Here is a 22,025-nt window from a genome sequence, read left to right on the forward strand (position 1 = left end):
TCAAAGCTGTATCACATGAAAAAAAAATCAAGTATAACCAAATAATGATTAATAGAAAAAATATTATAACCCCATCCGACTGATAATTATAGACCCAGACACAGAACAGCTTTGCACAAATACTGATTTATAATGACTCTCTTTGTCATTGTCATTGCCATCGCCGTTCCCTCAACTGGATCAAATCAAACAGAAATTACGTGGTAAAATATGCTGCAGATTGTCTCAGTTATTCTCCGGAGCCAACTGTTTCCCCGCCCTCTTCCTAATTTCATTCCCAGACTGCTGGACATGCCAAAATTGATACGGAATCTAATTATACCTTTAACCTCAGTGTTTCAACCCCAATTTCTCTCCATGCGTGTTATTTTGGCACAGCAAAGACTGCGGCAAGAGATCACAAAGTACTGCATGCGTTCCAAATCTCTAGCCGGATGAGGTGGTTAGTAGACCCTCAGCAGACTAAAGAAGACCTTCTGTGCTTATCAATACACCATGAACAATTTCTAATGCTTCTGCATTCTAGGTTTAGTCAGTCTTTCAGTGGATAAATGTTCTCTAACTCTAGTTCTCTTGTTTTTTGCTAAAAGATGTCAGAATAATGCATCAGTTACACTTCAGGAAAAATGCTTCAAATCTGTGTTTGGCCCGCCAGCTGTGTTGGTGGACCATGAGGTCAGTCTGATTTGTTTTGAGCCTCTGGCAATTATGTAGACCAGACTGTGGTAGGCTATAGCTAGTAAGACACACTGGGCCTTTTTAGTCCCCGTTTCCTGCATGCCTCATCATTACCGTGGAAGCTACACTGCCTCGCTGTACATGAGCCCCACACAGCTACACAGGATGTGTTTGTAGCACGAATAAAATAATGCAGGCCCACTACAGATACATGCATTTGTAGGGAAAAAGCTTTAGTACAAATGTTAAATAACAACTGTTATATACTGTAAGTATGAAGCTTGTTTTTGTGTGTGTGTGAGTGCGTGCGTGCATGTGTGTGTGGGGGGGTGCAATCGCGGGGGGATTAGTAATAGTGCATAATTACGTTGTTTAACCTAAATGATTCGTGAAACAAATTCACATGAAGTGGTTAATAATGCATCATAAAAGTGTGAGCTTAATTGACATTTCTCTGAGTGTACAATGAGCAACGGAAACGTCAAATCACTGTAATCATTTTCAGGTCTCTCAGAAGCTACTTGTTAGCTATAGTGCAACTGAATCTGGAGCTATGAGTCTGCATTCTCTTTACCTGTTCCTTATTACCTCTCCGCGTTTGTATCTTTATCCCTGGTAAGTGTGACGTACAATATACTAGACCCCGTGTGTTACTGTCAAATAGCGACAATCCACTTTAAATGGGCCCTTTTTTAAAATCTAAATGCTTTCTTGCAGCCCTCAAGTAGACATGTTGTGCTAAGACATTCAGAGTAGCAGGGCCAAAGAGCGCTAACCTGTAAACTGCCGGGTACTGCATGTCAGAGACTATTCCAGCTTGACAAGACATGCTGTTTTCTGACAAGGAAGAGATGAAGACTATATACTCACCTCTTATTCCTCACCCATTTTACTCCCTCTTCTTTTCGCCTGGTTTGAATCGCTCATTCAAATCTCTAGTATGTGTATTTTCAACCACCTCTGAATTACAAGTCATCTTCCTTCGGAGGTAAAATTACTGGTTACCTTAAACATTTACACTTAAGGCTTATTTATTTCCATTTAAACCACACATCCATCTAAAATACCTATCTACACTTGAGGTAGCAGGTGGGGGGAAAAAAACAGCCAAACAAGGAGGACTTCAGTTTAAGGGAAGAGTGATCTAGAGGTCCTGACACTTTGCTAATGAGAATCATCGTTAATCCTTAAACAGGCCTTCACATAGTCCATTTAGTGTCAACCTTGCTAAATTCATCTTAGACCAGCAACACCTGCTGTGTTTGCAAAGTGAAGTACGGCTCCCCCACTTTTTCATCCGCACTGACAATAATTGATTACAGAAATAAAGTCAGTAGCGACTGCAGCGTTAATCACGTAAAGCAATGTTAGAATCACAAAATCCCCTGTTTTACTGTTGAAAATTGTATTAAAATGTCCTTGTTTGGGCATCAAGTGCTGGGATGAAAAAGTTCTTTTCCACTTCTAACAAGCTTGACTTTAAACACATGTTCATTTGAGAGGCTTACAAACTCCGACAGCCTAGTTCATTGTAAACATGCTGGGATTATTAGAAAAGGGGTCTGATATTAAAGAATTGTGGGATCAGAGTCAGACAGAGATGAGAAAATTGAGTGGAAGTGTGTGTGTGCGTCTATGTGTGATAGAGAGAGAAAGAGAGAGAGAGAGAGAGAGAAAGCGAGAGAGTATTTCAGTTTCTATCATCTCACAGGGTACTTAAACCTGCCGACTCCTGGAGAATCAGGTCTCATTGGCATGCAAACACACCTTCTGCCTCCTATCCTTTGCTCTCAGCTCTCTCTCTCTCTCTCACACACACACACACACACACACACACACACACACACACACACACACACACACAGTCCTAACATCACGCATGCAGCATAGCCTTGCAACAGTGATAATCTTTGGCTAACGGATTTTTTTATAGAGATCTGTGGGCCATATCTATGTGCATTATTGTCTGTGTGAGTGTGTGTGTGTGTGTGTGTGTGTGTGTGTGTGTGTGTGTGTGCGTGTGTGTGCACGCACGCACGCATGCGTGTGCCAATGACTTAAGCTACTTTCAGGCACACAAACCAAACTAGATCAGACCAGTTAATTGGGGAGGGTATGTGCACAACTGGGCACAAAAGTCATGTCATCAATTTTTAATGTTCCAGGAAAAGAATGCAGAGGGCAATGTTTTTGTGTGTTTGTGTGAGTGTACAAGTTTTGTGTTTAACTCGTGACACCGTGTTAACTTCCAAGGATGAAAATAAGCGAGCGTGCACCCACAGACTACTGATGATTGGAGACACGGCAATACAGAAGAGATTTAACAAAGGAGAAATAAGTGGGAAAGAAATAGGACAAAGACATTTGGGTGTAGAGAAAATAAAGAGACATACAAGGATACGGGGGATAGAAGTGAGGCGAAAGGATAAAGAGATAAGTAAAGTGATAGAAAAGAGGGAGATGGTGTTAGGAGTAGGTTACCAATTATTGGGTCATGGAATGGACGTACGCTTTCATCTATTGCTGCAGCAAACTTCCTGCATCTGCAACCTTAGATTGTGTCTGATGTCTATATGTGTGTGTGTGTGTGTGAGTGTTTGATTCTCTTTTAAGCACATATCTCAACTTATTATTGTGAGAAAAGTTCATCTGAAAGTCACACAGATAGAGTTTTTTTTAATTAATTTTAAGTGGCAAAGATGTCTGAGTAAATCAATCTATCCATTTTCTACTACTTATCCTGTTAAGGTTGCGGGTGGGCTGGAGCCTATCCCAGCAGCCTTCAGGTGAGAGGCGGGGTTCACCCTGGACAGGTCACCAGTCCATCGCAGGGCCAACACATAGAGACAGACAACCATTCACACTCACAGTCACACCTACGGTCAATTTAGAGTATCAATCAGCCTCGTCCTCTCTTGATGTCTTTGGACTGTGGGAGGAAGCTGGAGTCCCAGAGAGAACCCACACAGGGAGAACATGGAGACTCACACAGAAAGATCCTGTGCTCCAGTCGGGGCTCGAAACCCAGAACCTTCTTGCTGCAAGGAGACAGTGCTGACCACTGCACCACCGTGCTGCCCTCAGTAAATCTAGTTCAATGAATATGGTTTTATTGTTGTGGTCAAAATTGACTGTACAAAACTAAAAACTAGAATATAACAAAAACTCAATGAAAAATAGAACCATTTTGCATTTTGCCACAAACATACAGACAGCGCATGCAGTGCATGTGCCTTAGCTTTCTAGAATCAACACTTCAAAGGAGGTAACATCCTCAACCCAACTGCAGTTAATACAGCAGCTTCTCTGACCCAATCATTCACAACTCTGATGAGACCGATCCAGAGAGACTGGCTCTGATCTGATGTCTCTGGAGGACCCATGTTGGAAGGATCCCTGCCACGAAGAAAGACCCAACATGTCTTTGGCTCCTACCTGTGAAGACGGAGGTGCTGACCACCGCACTCTCCTGACTCCCTCTGACGGCGTTGAGGCTGATCTCATATTCTGTTGCAGGAAAGAGACTAGACAAGGTGTAGTTGGTGACATCGCTGTCAATCACCACGCTGTCCACTCGACCTGGAGGAAAAAACCAGTGTGGGGTTGTCAGGATTGCTGCCTTCCAACTATTATACCTTTAAAATTCACTGATATTATGTTTACAATATGTCCTGACATAATAAATCCAATAACTATATAGCAAAGACATTAAATACATATATAAAATATTGATTACCTCTGGCTGACTGGTAGGACAGCTTATAATATTCGAATGGAGCCAGAGGTTTGATCCATGAGATGGTCACTGCATCCTCGGTCACAGCTGACACCGTCATCTGTTTTGGTGGGTCCATGCCTGGATGTAGGAGGTAGGGATGTGCTCGGTCAGAGCCTCTAAAAAGACTATTTGACTTTCATGAAAGATATTTAAATATACTGGTTCAGCAGGAGCACATTATAGAATCTATTAGAATGAAAGTGCTGAAATTTGCATTCAAATCTAAGAGGATCAGTATCCTTGAAAGTGCAAGATGTTTCTTTTATTTTTTTGGTCCATTTTTAATCTTTCACTCATTGTATTAGCACAGACAGGCCTGTCCTTGATCTGTTGAATAACATATTTCAATGCCAGTTGTAAAACCATTAATGAAAAGATCTTCCAGGATCAGTCTGGGTGAGTCCTGCTCAAAGACCACAATGATCAGCATTGGGAGTGAAAAGGCTTAATCACAGGAGATTTCTCCCCCTTGCCCACAATTGGTTTTACACGTCTCTCAAGACGATTGAGCTGCCATGGAAAAGGTTACGGCGAAAACATTGTGAGCCAACAATTAAACTGATGGGAAGTCCTTTGCTATTAGAGAAAGTGACTGACACAGGGGTGAAGAGAAAGTTTGAGATGGGGATGAAAAGAAGAAGATTAAGGGATCACTTCCATCCAGCAGGATGGGCAGCACTTGAAAACAAACTACCCTGACCCTCCCCTCTTAGTTTGAAAGAATAATGACTGTTATTCATAAGCAGAGAGGGCAATCTGTAATTCCCAGCTTTTAACTAATTTAAATTCTACTTGTACGAAATACAGCAGCATCAATATAACTTGTGGTTATCCATGCATGGATATCTTACTAATTATGTTTGCCTCGGTAAAGGTGCAACACTGGGATAATGGTGAAAATCTTTTCATAATTAATGAGGATTCCACCTGTTCTGAGCTGGAAAAAGCAACAGAATGCAGAATAGTTATTGTCTTTTGCTATTTACTTTATTCACAGGAAGGTCATAATTCACTGGAACAATTGAGACCCCCCCCCCCCCCCCCCAAATAAAAATAACCAACAAAAAAACAAAACTGAACCCACAGGTATGATGAGTGGTTGGAGCTCAGCTATCAACAGTTTACAGGGAGGCAATGAAATCTCATCACATCCACCGCTAAATTGAACTTTTTTATCATCTCAGCCACAAATTTTATCAAAAAAAATCTAACATTGTTGTGGTTGCAAAACACAGCTACCAAAAAACTGTGTGTGAACCAGAGACTACATGCCTTTGTTATTTTGACCTTTCACTTTTTACTGGTTCTTGACTCTGTGACATGAAATGTAATTTGCCCCCAAAAAGAGGGCGACTCCTTTTCTCATTTCAGTGAGAAAAGGACCAGCCAACTTTTCAAAGCAGATTTTGTCAAGATTTAAAAAAACAACAACCTGAGAGTATGAGGTCATGAACAGAGAGGGAAAAGCTATATAAAACAGAGAGTGAATGAAAGAACAATGGCTGAGGTGTGACAGCCACAGTCCTCTAAACCAACCACCTTTAAAACTGGGATGTGGCAGATCTCAAATTCCTCAAATCTCAGAGTAAACAGCCTGCTAAATTATACGAGGCAAGCCCGAGTTCAGTCTCTCATCAGCGCTCACATTCTGAACCATAAAAGCAAGACACACACAGAAAGAATCAAGGGCCAAAGACAAGCACAAGACATACTGTGCGCCCGTCTGAAAATGCCTGTCCAATTTCCACCCTAAAAATCTGCCCATCATCTCCTGCAAGTGGATAAAGAGAACAGAACTGCTTCTAACTGTCAAGGTTATGAAAGAGCAGAACATTCAGGTGCTTCTATAGTTAATGTCTCACATTCCTGACGTCTCCATTAGTCTTAGCCTCTTATATAAAAATGATGTTCTTGCTTCCTTTTTCTCATGATTGGTTTAAACATCTTCTCACTGACTCACGCTCCCAGATGGGAATGGTGAGCTTGAAATAAAATTGATGTGGAAGAGCTAAGTGAAGAATTTTAGGAAGGAGCGAGAGCTTGGATACTATTTCATACGCTCGTCTGGGACGTCTGGGAGAATTCAAAGTCCTGCATTTATCAAAGTCAGTAATATCGGAGATATATCCAGATGCAGAGGACATGTTGAATTGATACCAGGACTTTTTTCAGCCCAAATCTGCTGAGTTTATGGATGTTTGTTCACTGTTATACCCAAAATACTTGGAGTGAATCCGCAAATGTGAACAGCAGTTGGGACTACTGATGCTCTTTCCAGCTCCAACAGATAATACAGCTTTCAGCTTTTTACTAGACTGAAGGTCTGTACTGTTGCACTGCAAGTCACGGGTGCCACTGCATTCCTCAGCTCAAGAAAAAAAGAAGAGAACCGTTTGGTGTCTTAAGGATGTGGTGCACGTTTGGATCGTTCAGGACGTGAAATACTCCAGTTTCTTTCACTTTCATGTTTCTAATGTGGTGCGAAGTGGTGAAGAGCCAGCTGAAGCTGTCGGTACACGCATTTGAGCGCGCGTGCGCATTTGTTCCCTTAATTATGTTGTTCTTGTTTCCCACAGATACAAATAACACCAAAAAAAGCTTATTATCATAACCCTGAAGATGAAGAAATACAAGCTAATACTGCGCGTTTGAAAGACAAGTACAGCGGGTGGCGCTGCACTGCATCGAAAGCAATTGGGAAAAGGGATAGGAAAGAAGCAATTGACCAAAAAAGCATGACAAAGGGGACAAAGCTGAAGCAGAATGTTTCACCTCGACTACATTTTCCGATCATCATTTCAACCACGCGTTACAACCTCTTCTTTTTCTCTTAGGAAAATGTCTTTTGTGTGCAATGTCTTCAAAATTGTGCATTTAACACTGATATAATCTGTGTATCAATCCTCGTTTCTGGTGTTGTGTCTGTCTTGGGAGGGAAAAAAATAACCCTTCAAGGAAGATCCTTTTGCTGTGGTTATGTGTGAATGAAATGCTCAAAGAGCATTTTCGCATATTCATATTTAATTCAAAATCACTTTGTCTTTCCATTTTTTTCAACATTTCTTTCCACTCTACCTCAAACACATTAATTCCCCACTTTTGTCTCATCTTTTCTTTTCCCAAACTCTTTGTCACATTAATTTTAAAAGGACATTCAGAAACACAGTTTTTATCTTGATAAATCCCATGGACACATTTACTGGTAGACATTTACAATATAATCAAAGTGAATGGAGGTAGTTGATGAACAGGGATTTTTAAAAGTGTATTCATTTAACTATTGATAAGCACTGACATCGATTTACATGCATAAGAAAAATTCCCTGACAACTAGTTAGGAGGGCGATACATTTTTTCTTGTATGTGGTATGATGCTGATGTCTCTGTGTTTTGGAGAGTTTGCTGTACAGACCGTAATATTCAAAGAGCATCGACACCACCTCAGGCATCGAGGGCACACATTTTTGACAGTAATGAATGGAAATACACAAACACACAAACCTTTACTGTGCTGCTCAAGTTTATTCATCCGTATTTCTTCGAAACACCTTAGTCACCAGATGTCAGTCAGATCAAGCAGCTTACCGGTGGTGAGTGACGCCGTTATAGGCTCAGAGGTTACATCCCCCTGTATAGTGATTAGACTGATGGTGTACTGGGTGGCTGGCAGCAGGCCCTGGACCAGTGACCTTGTCTTGGATCCATCCAGCGTCACCTTAGAGGTATCGGTCCCGTCAGCAGAGCTGTAGCTCAGAATGAAGAGATCGGCAGGTGGCGCCGGGGCGCTCCACGCCACTGACACAGAGTCTGAGGTCATCTCTGACAAGTAGAGGTGAGTTACGGGCCTGATCCCTGGAGCAACAGGGGTCAAAGGTCACCAGAGGGTAAAATATGTCCAAGAGGCAGGACAAAATGAAGGGGAAAAAAATCAATGATGGATGGAAGCAGCCATGGATGGTGTCGTTTATGGTACAGCTGAGAAAATGAGCCTTTAACTAATTTACGGCACTGAGAGTAAGTCAAGACCACAATCGTGCAGAAGTAATGATTTAATTGGTCCATAAAAAAGAGAAACAAATTAGATGGAGCTGCCATAAAGATGAAGATGTGATGGAATTGTTCACAAAAAAGAAACAGGAAGCGATGAGGACGACAGCAGATGTTGTCAAGACTTGGACAGCGTAAGTAAAATGTTGTAAGATCGCCAGTTAAGGAAAGAAAGTTCTTGTACAGCATCTCATGGACAAAAGGGCAAACTGGAGGAACGACAGTCGCCCCCCCCCCCCCCAAAAAAACAAGACTGTTATTTATCATTTGCTGTTTTTATCCGATTTTTTCCTTGTAAGTGCAGACAGACAGATGTTGCCAATATGGCCAAGTGAACGGTGGATGAGGAGATGACAGGTAATTAATTATTTTCCCTCTGATTCTCTTGATCTGTCATTTTATCATTCTTTCATCTCTCCCCACGCCAGATGGTTGGAGTGGTGTGACTAAAGAGCCACAGATTACACAAGACGATGAATGCGATGATGATCTCGATGATGACGATGATGGTTATGACGGTGACAGCTGCCACGGCGGTCGCGGGGTAGACGACAGAGACGATGAGGGCAGCGAAGACGAGATCAGAGTGACTGAGAGAATGTGGTGTTGAAAAGGGAAATCAGAGGAAACAGGAACACAAATACATTTAGACGGGGAAAAAAAAAAAATCAAGGCGCAATTAGGGAACGTTTGTAACAAGCTCATTAGCTGACTCGAATAATTAAACTCCGCTAATTGCTCCTTCAAAGTCAAAGTACGGTCCTCCGTTTCCTTTAAGTAAGACTCACCTTCCATGCTGCCACATTTAACTCGTATTCTTCCTTCAAGTTCACAACTGTTGTTAAGATTGTTTTCTAGCTCCCAGCACCAATAGGCCTTTCTTTCATGTCTTCATCTGCTCAGATAAAACACGAGGGAGCGAATATATTTGAGTTCTGTCTGATAATTGGGTGGATTAAACCGATGTTTTACAACCTTAATGCTCCTTACAAATATTTATACCAGGCTATGGTTAAAAAAAATGTCCAGAGTGGCTTTGTTTTGTATCGTATGGTTCTTATTTTCATGGATTTCTTTCTTATACTTTACTAAAGTGCTCCCATGCCGGTTGAATGAATGAGAAGAATCATCTACCTGTGAAGGCGTCTATTGTAGCCACGTTGCTCTGCTGTCTTCCTCTCCTTGCTGCTACCGTGATGGTGTACTCCGTCCCAGGCTCAAGGTCGGTCAGAGTGGTGGTGGTTACATCTTTAGGGACGGTCAGCTGGAGCAGGAACAAACAGGTCAGTGGGTTCACACGCACAGCTGCAGCGGTATGACGCCTTAGAGGCAAGACTGCAACTCCATTAGTTGAGACCACGTACATTTTGTCCACTCATTTGTCCAGAAATTAGTTATTTTAGTTGTGGACTGATTGACCTGTGAGTTTAAGATGGCAGCTGGGCCCGCAAACATTTACTAGGCTGGGTAATACAGCCTTGAAATGATATCACAATATTTCAGGGAAATTTGCGATGGAGATTTTTCGATGAAAGACTATGAAATAATAGTGAACCCACGTTTAGCCAGTGATTTCAGGCAGCTGTATTTATGAGTGTTTGTTAGTAGCTCGATGAGCTGCTGTCACATTGATCAATATCTAATCCATACGCATCTATTACAACAAGGCAGCAGCTTTATTAGTGCAATAGTAACACAGCATTACAATATAGTGACACAGCAGCAATCAAAAAAATATGAAAGCAGGTCTTCTTCCTGACTTGGAAAGCTTCGGGAAGGGTACAACTTAACTTAACAACAACTTAACAACTTTCTGAAGTATGGTTTCGGTTGGGCTCCCAAAAATGTGAGTTTCTTCCAACTTCATGTGAACGTACTGATTGACAATGAGCATTACATGAAATGTACAGCATGGTATTTATTTCCTGGTCAATACTCAGTAGCTTCAGTCTTTACCTCGGTAGCCAGGCCAGATGAAGATGTATAGGTAACCTTGTAGAAGTCGATGGGACCCTGGACCTCTCCCCATACCAGAGTGATGGTGTTGTCTGTAGAGGCCGTCACAGTTAGATCCATAGGCACATCCAGACCTGACACATGAGTGCAAATTAGTTCAACATGTTACGAAATGGAAAACACAGACACAAAGTAGAGGACTGCACGAACAGTGTTATCCAACAAACAAGCGCCGATCCTGATACCGACCGCGACCTTTCAAACAAAACCTAAGGAAAAGCAGCAAGCTTTCCATCACGAGGCTGAATGAGACAGAAACCACTCAGGAAAAAAAATCAGATAAAGACAGCAAAACCTACCTGTGCAAGAGATATTAGATCCAATATTTAGCAGCACACAAGCCAGGCAGGCCTTTGATAATGTGAGAACATTCTCTCGGTCCACCTCGAAGACCACTCACTGACCCCAGCTTGTTCACTAACAACCTGCCAGCTCATTGATACTGTCACCGCTCACAGAGAACCGACTGGAGTACACGACCCTGCTGCCACCCCTTCAGCCCATGCCTCCGGTCACCGATACAGACAATTACTCTGTAATAAAGACAGTCTGGGAGGAGTTTTATGCCCCCAGCTAACAGACTTGTTGTGTTGTTGTTCCTTACCATGTTCTCACTGTGAGGTTCGAGTGTTTCGATGTACAGACGGTGAAAACAAAAGCGGAAAATGATGAGCGGATCTGAATGGAAAGTGGTTGTGTGAGGAATACTGATGGCAGTATTTGATGGTAGATTTCTTTAAAGATTCATGACTAAAGCAACACAACGTGCAGGAAGCGACTAGAACATTATATGAATGTCAATGAATCAGTCACTGAGCTTCTAATTTGATCATCAAATTCTGTTCCACTGATGAAGAAATTCCCCTCAGATTGTACTTAAAGCGCAAAGAGATGTCATTTAATGGCTTTTGTCAGATTTAGACTTAATTACCACTATAACAAAAAGTTTAAAAAGCCACATATTTTTGTGACTGCAATTCAGTTTCCACCAAAATGTATCACAAATTTTGACAGAATTTTTATGAATTTGGCAAAGCAAACTGACACACATTTCCATCCAGCACTGATACGACTCGACAAAAGAAAAAAAAACTGGATAACGTGAGAGGTGTTGACCAGAACGGAGATGGAGAAAATTGAACAAATAATATTACAGCTATTGGACAAAGAGACCTGACGATGTTGAGCATCACGTGACTGAAGTGTGTCATCGTCTATTTGCTGACTTCGCTTCCATCGCGTTCGTATCATGTCTATACTCCAGCTTTTCCATCTCCCCAAAGCATGAAACATTTTTTTGCGATATTTTAAGATTTAATCCAATTTTCCACTAAGGATTTTTTTTTTTATGCACATGTTCAAAATGTTGTAAACTCCCGTGGTGATGCCTGGATTTACCCAGTGGATCACTAGTGCTTAATAATGATTTAACCTTTTGTTAGACAATATCCTCTCAGCAACTACTTTAATTGTGAATTGGAAATGCAGAGGGTGTTTGAGTAATACCTGTGGAGAGAACTCAGAAATGCATTGTTGAAAGACCTTCATCAGGCAAACTGAGGTGGAATTATACAAAAATGACTGCAACTGGGGGAAGAACATGCTTTAAAGTTGACATAATGGGAAAGATTAGCAAAGCACCTCGGTGCACTAACATTTCAAGGTTAAATGGGGTCCTTTCTTTTTCCCTTTTCAGTCAAACACCTCAAAACACGCACAAATTCAAACAAGAACTCCGGCAAAGAGAGTTCCATTAGCATAATGACATGCATTATTACTGATTTAAAATGCTGTAATGGGAACTTTGACCTGAGCCAGTTACATTAAAAAGCCACACACATCCCTAAAATCCCATTTGCTTAATTTCACTAAAACTGCTTTTAATGTTTGGAACAGGAGCAATGACCCACGGCAATAACCCACCTCACAACTGCCTGCTGTGATGCTGACATTTCCACAATAACACTACCATGTTAGAGCAGATCACCGTGTCTCCCTCACCTGTTCTGGCGTTCATGGTCGCTGGGATACTCTGATTGTTGCCTCTCATGGCAGAAATGCCAATGCCGTACTCGGTGCCCGGGAGGAGGTCTGAGACACAGGGACGGAGAGAGAACTGGTGACTAATTCGACAAGAAACTTCACAAACTTCCTCTCAGACACTTTTTCATAACAGCCCAATTATTCATACATTTATACATCGACATGATTTCTGAAGAAACCTGTTTTGTTTGTTTTTTTGTTGTTGTTTTTAGGCCAACAGCATAATTGATGAGTTTCAAATCCAGTAAACCCACAGAGAATTTCTCAAGCTACAGAAACTGAGATGAAGACATGAGCAATAAAAAATTAGTAAGAGTGACAGAAATCATTAGTGGAGGGAGCAGAGAAAGAATGATGTGTCACAGCCAAGAAATGGATTGGAGAGTGGGATATTTGCAGTAGTCCAACAGAATATCACAAGAACCTTTTGCTTCTTTTTCTTTTTCCAGTCTGTGCCCTTTCTAGCACTATGGCCTTTTAGAAAAAAAGAAAGGAAAAAAAAAAAAAGAGACCCTCCCATCTGACCTCTCCTCTTGGACAGCCTTTCAATATGCCCGCAGGACAACAAGCATTTCTACAGATACAATCAGTAGCCTGTCAGCCGAGTGCGCTCTGGAGACAATCCTCAGACACACACGCGGGCACCTCCCGCCTTCCCCGCATCCACACATTAGACGCACAGCAGTAAATACATCAGTAAACACACTGCAAGCGACAAATGACTCTGACAGACACAGATGATAACAACAAACATTAAAACAGAGGGAATGAATGAATGATGAAGAAAAGACAGAACAGCACACACCCGTCCTCCTGCTTTACCTGTGAGAGTGGTCTTAGTGGTGACGCCCTCATTTCGTGGTACGATGACTTTTTCATACTGATCTCCAGCCAAAGTGCTGAACACCAGCTGGTAGGCCTCTACCTACATAAAAGCATATTTAAACATTTTAAAGAGCAAATAAAAGAGCAAGAAATTCAAGAAAACTTTGATTATATTATCTGCAAGACCAACAGTGAGCAGGGCAGAGCGAGCCTGCACTACCAATGCGTCATCAGAATAAATGATCTACTCTGCATTGGCTCATTATCAAATTTGCCTCCCAGCTGGCTGAATCCTACAGAAAGACTGCATTTGGCTGCTTAACAAACATCATGATGGGCAGGATGCGAAAGTCCGAATGTGTTATTAGTGATCCCTGCAATGATAATTGTTACTTATGAGGGAAATGACGTGATATATTTCATTTTTCTAAGAGCAGGGGTTCACACAGTGGTGGTCAGGACCCCCTGGGGGTTCACGAGATGATTTCAAGAAATCAAATAATTAGAAATGGTCTATTTCATCCATTATGTCCCTTAATATAGAAATAAACATTTGAATAGTGTACATTTGAAAAAGCCTATGAGTGGATGCATTATTTATGTGAGCAGAGAGGGTTGCAGGCAAATTCATTTTCAGAGTTTGGAACCACTGATTTACAGTTAAACATTCAGAGACCACTTTCCACCAGTGTTGGAATGGAAAAAAAGACATGGGGTTTACTGGTGAAGCAGAAACCCACCAGTACGTGAAAGACAGAGGTAAAATATACAATAATAAGGGTCAAAACCTGCTTCAGGTTTGGGGCTAAAAAGGGTGATTAAGATCAAGGGATTCGCATCAACTGATTATTGTAATTATTGATACAATATAATCAACTCATATTGGACACATGAAGCTAGCCATCTTGTGCGTGAGGCATTTTGCATAAAATGACATTTGGATTATTTCAAAGACACAACGGAGACAAAAAAAAAAGACTTTAGGAGGTTGAGTAAATGTACCTGACTGCCAGTGTGCTAACTTACACCAGATATTCAACAACAATCTAAACACTAAATTAACTTCATTGTGACACCGCAATATCCAAGCAATTGATTACTGCCTCAAAACACACCATGTAAAGTAACTGTTAATTACCTCGGCCTCGCTGTTGTCCCATTCGAGCTCGAGGGTGGTGGAGGTCTTAGACAAGAGCCGCAAGTTCTTAGGGGCATCGATCTCTGAGAAGAACGATAAAGCTGACAATGTTGGGGACACTGAGACCAATTCTCAGGGATTGTGAACAAGCCATCATCAACAGTTTCATCATTCTCATCAGACACAGATAATGCTGGATTCTGTTAATTACCGTAGCTCATTTGCGTGTAAAACAAAGTCATTACAGATAATGATTATTATTACACACTATTGACATTGATTATATCATTTTCTTCCATAGTGGTAACACAGATAATACCTCTTGAGCCTTTACTGTGATTCTATATAACTTATTACACGGGACACATTTGTATTCTCTGCTCAAACATTTCCCAGTAGTTAGAATGACCTTGCACCTGCTATGGCCAGGAAAACAATATGGCAGACAGTGCATGAAGTTATATCTCTCTATTTATGGAGGCAGGCACGGGATCACATACGACACTACTACCGCATCTGCTGGCTGTCAGCCCTCACCAGTAGAAAACTCGATGGAAATAGATCCGCTTTCATTTCCTTTCCTCACACCGCTCACAGACACCTCGTACCGAGAGCCAGGACGCAGGACCTGTTCACAGAAAATTAAAAGACCGCTTTAGTCAATGTCACTTCTTCCTGTGAATTTTTTTGTGAATGTTAGAGATAAGATTCTAACAAGCATGACAAGTGAACCCGCGTGAGGACAATGTAGTACCTGTAATCTGACCGCTCAGTTTAAATTGTGAAGAGCGGCTTTTCTGTCCCCACATGGCTGGTGAGTCTAGAAGTGACCGTGTGATCAGATATGTGACCCTTGATGATAAATGGCCTCCCTCCTCTACACTCACCTGCAGGGAGTACTGGCTGAGCGTAGGCTGGAGGCGGAAGGTAGTCCGTGGCCCCTCTCCTCCCACGAGGCCGTAACGCAACACGATCTGATCAATCTTTGCTTTTGGAGGGGTCCACTCTACAAACGCTACTGTGTCTGACACGTCCCGCACGATCAGCTGAGTGGGACCATCGATCACTGAAAAGCAAAGACAGAAAAAGATAAATTACGATTAAAAGTTGTGCAATATTATTTTCTTGATTGATCACTGTGTTGCTACGGTGAAAGAGAATAAATGAAATCCTGGGATGGATAAAAATTACAAACTTCTTTGACAATCTCGTTGAATACTCACATGTAGACCTAAAGCAACTTAAGCAGAAAAATAAATAGCAAACAGTTTAAAAAAAAATATATATATATATTGGATATGAGCACTAAACCTGTTTCTTTCTAAGCTCTCCTGACTAGAAGCCCATTAGACCGCTTCTGTTACTAGTTAGATAGCGTTTTTCATAAATGTTGGTGAATCAAAAATAGAAAATAAACAAAACAAAAAAAACCCAACAAAAAAACAAGGTTAAATCTTATAATTGTTGGGCTGCGACATTTTTACTCCAAAAACATTTTAACTGATATGAAGTTGATCGGGTGAACCAAGTCACTTGGAAACAAATATATTTCAACAAGCACGATAAACATCACGCCAGAAAATAGTCCTAGGTGTCCCTATTTAACGATGACTGCCACCTGCCATGAAACCAAAAAAGAAGTGTTGGGTCACGACGTCTCAGCTACAAAGCCAAGCATGTCGGTTGCTTTCAGAACGGCAACAGGATTGTAATTTGCAATTCATGTCCCGAAGGTTCCTTTAGGAGGGACAAGCCTTCAAGTTTTAATTAACAAATCTTCAAAGTCACCAGTCATACAAAACATAAGCAGTCAGCGATAACACGTACTAATAGAGGACCATGCCAAGATTAGTACATGTGTGTTGTTGATGTACTTTACCAGACAAAAACTCAAGGAACCTTTGAAGAACTTGTGATAACTCACGATGTCAGTTAGATTTGGTTGTTCGGTGTTACGGAATATTAAATATCCATCTTAGCAGAGTGAATATGAGCCTCCTCACCGTCAGATGTGAAAAAAACTACTGGAAAAAAAATACAATCCCGACTGTCAATTCTGAATGGTCTATTCCAAACGCATTTCTTCAATGTGGAACAAGAACATGGCTTCGAACCGAATGCAGTCTGAAAACTTAAGACGACACTTGTTGCTTCAAGGTTTGTTTTGGGGTTTTTTTTTCCTGCGGAAGATATGGATTTGTTATCAGAAAATGTTTGTTTCCTGGCAGCCGAGCGGAAACTTATCAGAGCTGACACTTGCTGAGACAATAAGCTTTATCTGTGTGAGGTGTAAAACACAAGCCGTGATTAAAGCCTCTTATGCTGATTGCTGGAAAAAAAAAAAAAAAAAACACTTATTAGGTGTGAAGAGCTGAAAGCACATCAGGTGCAATGAGAAAAGCCCCTCTCAGAATATTAGACACAAGTGGGATCCGCTAAACATTTGCTACTGTCAGAACATCAATAATTAGCACTCTATTAACCTGTTGATATTATGGGTAAAATCTACTGCTGAGAAACTGCGCCACACTTCCCTAAATGATTGGTGCTGTGTCATTAGAGGGCTGCAACTGAAACACCGTTCATGTGAACTTTGTGAAGAATGATTAAACTCTTAAATTAAGTCTGGAACAGGTGTCAAACCTTTTTGTGGCGTTTTAAATCGAGAGCACCATATTGTGCTGTGATAGCATAATTATTCTCGATTGTTAACCCAAGGGGGCACTCAAATGAACGGCACTGAACAACAGAAAAATATACTCTCCTCTTAAGACTTTCTTTAAGCTTTTGAGATCTAAATAAGTCCCAGACTCGGGCTTGACATATTGCAGGTCCACCATGATCCTTGATGTTGTAGAAATTGGCCCCTTGGGTCTCGTCCTAGAAAACAGCCTGAGGAAGACAGTTGCAGAGAAACACTCCCCACATCAGCTGTCCTCTCCTCCTGGTTTCTCTCAGATTCCTCATCATGCTCCTTCCGTCTCCATGGAAGAATAAATCTATCCTATAAATAATTGAGTATCTTCAAATTTGTCTTCTACTCTTTTTTTTTTTATCCAATAAGTTGTCCTGTAGTAGGCTGCTGTGAAACATTTATGAGAGAGTGTCATGAATTATTAATCGATACTTAATTACAAGTCCCGAAATGAGCGAAGACTTGACAGGAAATTGATGGTGTTTTGACTGCAGACTGAAATGTTATGAACAAGTTTTGAATTCGATCTATTAAAGCTGTCTAAGTAGTATCAGCTGGGTGAGGAGTCGGGGCCAATAACTGAGTGGGGGTGGGAGTTGGGGGGGGGGGGGGTTGGGTGGTAGCAACACTGTGCTTCATTTCATTGATTGACAGAAAATAAATGACTTATTAGACCTGATGCATCATTTAACCTCGAACTGTCTGTTTTTCTTGGTATAATAACACTGAATTCAATTATTTTGGGCTTTCAGTGGTTGGTTGCACCTTAGTTAAATCGAATATATTTTAATACTATTTAAGACTACCACTGTCTGGTATAAATAAGGAAGAGTTCATTTAAAAAAATTAAAAAAATATTGCAGTTGCGGTTGTATGACAAACTGATATGTGGCTCTCTGTAATTACAATGTACTAACAAGTGTGTTTGGTTTGACATCTGTTCTAGCCAATATTTTTTGGATGAATTACTAATTTCAGCAGGTGATTGATTCCTCTTTTTTTAAGCCTGACATGTCCTTGTGTCTCACAGTTCCTACTTACATGTTATGACAGTAGCAGTGACCGGCTGACTTCGACCCTGGTCTCGGAGTGCCACCAGGTTAACCGTGTACTCCTCCCCTGGCCTCAGGCCAGTTTGAACAAATGAAGTGATGGTGCTGGGTAGCTGTGCAGTCATCCCTCCATCATTGTCCTGGGTAAAAGAGAGCTTAGGCATAATGGGATGCAGACACACAAAAAAAGCTTTGTTGTACATGGTTTGCAGATTTGAGTAAATTATTCGGCTGGTTTGGCACATAAAATTCCCAAACCGTGAAATGCATATCTAAGATGTTGCATTGATATTTCTCTGGCTACATTTTGCAGAGGCAGCATTCTGTGCATTTCCAAAGGCATGTCACTCATCCATATGGAGCCCCTGCTATTCCCAGCTGTTCTCACATAGCCTGTTCTGCACATGAAGACAGATGTTACACCTACTGCTGCTCCAAGATCCCCAAAAGCTTTACAATGAAGGTTCACATTAAAGCAGAACACACAACAGCTTGCTACGTCCTGAATCAAAACTGTAATTAGAGATGTAATCCGTTTAATCACCTCAGCTAAATTACCAGGGAGCACAGCAACACACAACCGCAATGTTCCGATATCACGTAGTGTTCAATCTCAATAAAAATACAGTTAAATGAAGGCAGGGCTAAATGATACAAAAAAAAGAGTACCATCACAATGTGTCCCACTCCAATCTCCTGTGTCACTTTACCCCTAATTAGACATAATTCTCAATTCGCATTGTTGGTTAGATGCAGAATGACAAAAAAGATTCTTTGCTCAGTTTGTGTCTACACAATTATATGACTTCAATGTCACTGCATCAATAAGACGACGTTAAAACCGAATGAAAATCTGACTGTTTATACTTCTTGGTTAATTACTATCACAAATGAGTTTCCTCGAATGTGAACGTTAATAATTTTGTACATGTAGCGAGCGAGAAGTTGCTCAGTGAAACCATTAGAATCATTACTTTGATTACTTGAAGTGACATCTCACCCAAAAATGTTCATTTTGCTTTTTAAGTGCTCAAAAATGGATGTCTGGAGCTCGCAAAGATGTGTTTGTCACCAAATTTTGTTCTTTGTTTCGAGAATGTAGACGGAGCCAGTCAGGTATATTTGGCTAACGGTGACCAATTCACTTCAAATGATGGAGGTCGATGAACGACTGAATACACTGGAAACGTGTAACTCATAGCATATATTTGCTTTTGTTCTCGGATATCAACAAATCTATAGAGCTATTTCATCAACACACAGATGAAACATATCCAAATATAATAGTATATATATATAATAGTATATATATATATATATATATATATATATATATATATATATATATATATATATATATATACAATTATATTTGGAATCTGTTGCACAAACTAATCTCTTCTGACACTGCAAACATCCGATTTAGTGAAAGTCGGTCTGCGACAGCAAAGCTATGTCCCTCACTCACTGTGTTTCCTTCTGACTAGGAAGTGACTTCTCTGTCTTTTCGCATAGGCCAGAGCTTTAATGCCTACTTCCATTACGAGATTGTCGAAATTCACAATCCCCATTGCTGGATTAAATCCACGGGGGGGGCGGGACTGCCAGCTCATAATGTGATTTCCCCTGCGGCTACAGTGAGAGAGAGAGAGGGAAAGTGAGGAAGACAAAGTGAAGAAGATTTACAGGGAGGAAAGAGGGAAGGAAAAGAGGCGAAGGAGAGAATAACGGATGGAGGGGTGGTGAAGAATCAACAAAGAGCGAGAGGTTAGAAAAAAGAGAGAACGCGGAGAGATGTGAAAGATGGGATAAAAGGGCTAAAATAAACTAAATCAAATTAGGGGAATACACAGCTTTTTTTTATTAAGAGCCTCTCTATCCTTGGAATAAATATAAAGGATCTAAATATCAGATTTAGGCTTTGGAATCTGGCCGGACCAAAGGATATCTCCCCCCAGAGGAGACCTTAAAGGAGAAAACCAATTACTGTGAGAGGGCATGAGATTAGAGTGCCTGAAGTACCTGAGTTTACAGCAGGAATTAGAAAGCAAAAAGGTTTTTGATTTCTGGCTTTGAACCTGGGCCGGGCTGTGGTTTAACGAAGGGTTACTCTGGAAAAGGGGTTTAATGGATCATCCACCTAATAGCCAATAAGCTTAAGCAATCCGCTTGTCTAATTTGATATGGGCTTCAAGTCGAGCAAACCCAAAGAAGACCTAAATCAATCCATTTGTTTTGCTTCTTTTTTTCCCCCCACTTCACACGCAGGCAAAGTCATTTATAATTTAATCTGAAAATAATTATGATCATTTTCTGGTGATGATGTATTAAAACCATTAAGTGCCCCTCCTGCTGTTAAAGCCCTTCATTTGACTCTTTCCTAACAGCCCTAAGGACAATGCTCATCGTAAAAGACTTGCAGCCTTACATTGGAACTGACAGTGAACACATGACTGAGTACAGCGTTACTCTACCTTGGGTATAAAACTGATCTCCCATCCATCGAAGGAATAGTAGAAAGGTTGCCACTGGACCTCTACTGACGTCTCTGTGATGGATTTGAAGACTAAACCATCTGGATTGGAGAGGTCTGGTGAGGAAGCGAAAGATGTATTATTGTTCGTCAGGGAACTACACATCCCATAAATCACTACTTCATCTCCTGCTGAAGGTGTCCAATGCTGAACTTTTCTGGTATGCATTTCTTTTTCTGTTTTGTTTTCGTCCTCGTCTCATTTAATTTTCTTCCTTTTGGTAAAGAACATTGTTGCCCTGAAGGTTTTGGATATTTAATCAAGTGATTGATTCAGTTTTTGATCAAAAGGTGTTGATTGTTGGAAAATACGATTAGCTGGCTCATACCAAGAGGCTTTTTTCCCCCCAGAGGAATGATCTCAACAATATGGTGATAATTTCCGATAAACCTAGTAGTTTTGGACTCATGCTTTGATTACGCAAATTAATAAAATGACTTTTTTTTTTTAATCACAGACAGCCGTCCTCAGAAGTCCTCCGAGATAAACAAATATCATATTCCATCACAACAATACGCAACAACCATCAATCAATGAAAACACTGCAACAAAGATTAAATAACTTGGCTGCCATCACTGCAATTAAATCAACGTATCTGTGAAATGAACAATAATTCAACCAGCCAACACAGCAGTAATTGCAACATACAGCAACCCATAATCTGATGTAGATCCAATATAATTTGGCTTTCACGTCTGTGTGTGTATTACTGCGTGTTTGTGAAAGTGTGAGTGACAGTGAACAGGTGCTACGGCTGAGAATCACAGCCAGTTGGCACATTGAGGAGCAGGTGATATGCTCATTCTATTGACACTGAGAAACATCTCAGATTATTAAGAGAGAGAGAGAGAGAGAGAGAGAGAGAGAGAAAGAAAAGCCTGGTGTCTGTACTCCTGCATGAATGACTAGTGAAAGAAAGGTATTACATTTATAGGTGTTGGATCAAACATAACACGTCCTGTAGACTCCAAACGGAATTATTTTGTAAAAATGAATAAATAAGGACTTACAGGTGGAAACGGTGATGCTGGCAGGGACGCTGATACTGTTGTTAATGACAGCAAACACGTTGATGTTGTACTCCATGCCTGCTTCCAGGCCTGAGATGGTACAGGTAGTGGTATTCCCCGGAATCCTTATCTCTAGTTGAACACCTGACAGAGAGAGGAAAAGGTAAAAATATAATATTTAACGAGTGTGACTTCGAAACATAATAGG

The 22,025-nt window shown here is 40.9% G+C and overlaps 1 protein-coding gene across 4 annotated transcripts in view; it reads right to left on the reverse strand.

The window, feature by feature from the left end:
• The window catches only part of tnr (tenascin R (restrictin, janusin)), a 158,235-nt gene that overhangs the window by 30,445 nt on the left and 105,765 nt on the right, over positions 1–22,025 (reverse strand). For 2 of the 4 annotated variants that reach the window (XM_086203625.1, XM_086203624.1), the window contains 13 exons: positions 21,818–21,961; positions 20,747–20,862; positions 18,262–18,412; positions 15,413–15,591; positions 15,063–15,153; positions 14,526–14,626; positions 13,385–13,487; positions 12,521–12,610; positions 10,460–10,593; positions 9,638–9,767; positions 8,042–8,308; positions 4,415–4,534; positions 4,114–4,257 (listed from right to left, as the gene is read on the reverse strand). In XM_086203625.1, the coding sequence (XP_086059751.1) occupies positions 4,114–4,257; positions 4,415–4,534; positions 8,042–8,308; positions 9,638–9,767; positions 10,460–10,593; positions 12,521–12,610; positions 13,385–13,487; positions 14,526–14,626; positions 15,063–15,153; positions 15,413–15,591; positions 18,262–18,412; positions 20,747–20,862; positions 21,818–21,961 (1,770 nt within the window). The remainder of the gene's footprint in view (positions 1–4,113; positions 4,258–4,414; positions 4,535–8,041; positions 8,309–9,637; positions 9,768–10,459; positions 10,594–12,520; positions 12,611–13,384; positions 13,488–14,525; positions 14,627–15,062; positions 15,154–15,412; positions 15,592–18,261; positions 18,413–20,746; positions 20,863–21,817; positions 21,962–22,025) is intronic. The other 2 variants (XM_086203626.1, XM_086203627.1) reach the window with 2 other exon arrangements.

The sequence above is a fragment of the Aulostomus chinensis genome, chromosome 5, assembly GCF_037954235.1.
Source record: "Aulostomus chinensis isolate RoL2024-O1b breed Wild chromosome 5, RoL_Achi_v1.0, whole genome shotgun sequence".
Taxonomy (NCBI): Eukaryota; Metazoa; Chordata; class Actinopteri; order Syngnathiformes; family Aulostomidae; genus Aulostomus; species Aulostomus chinensis.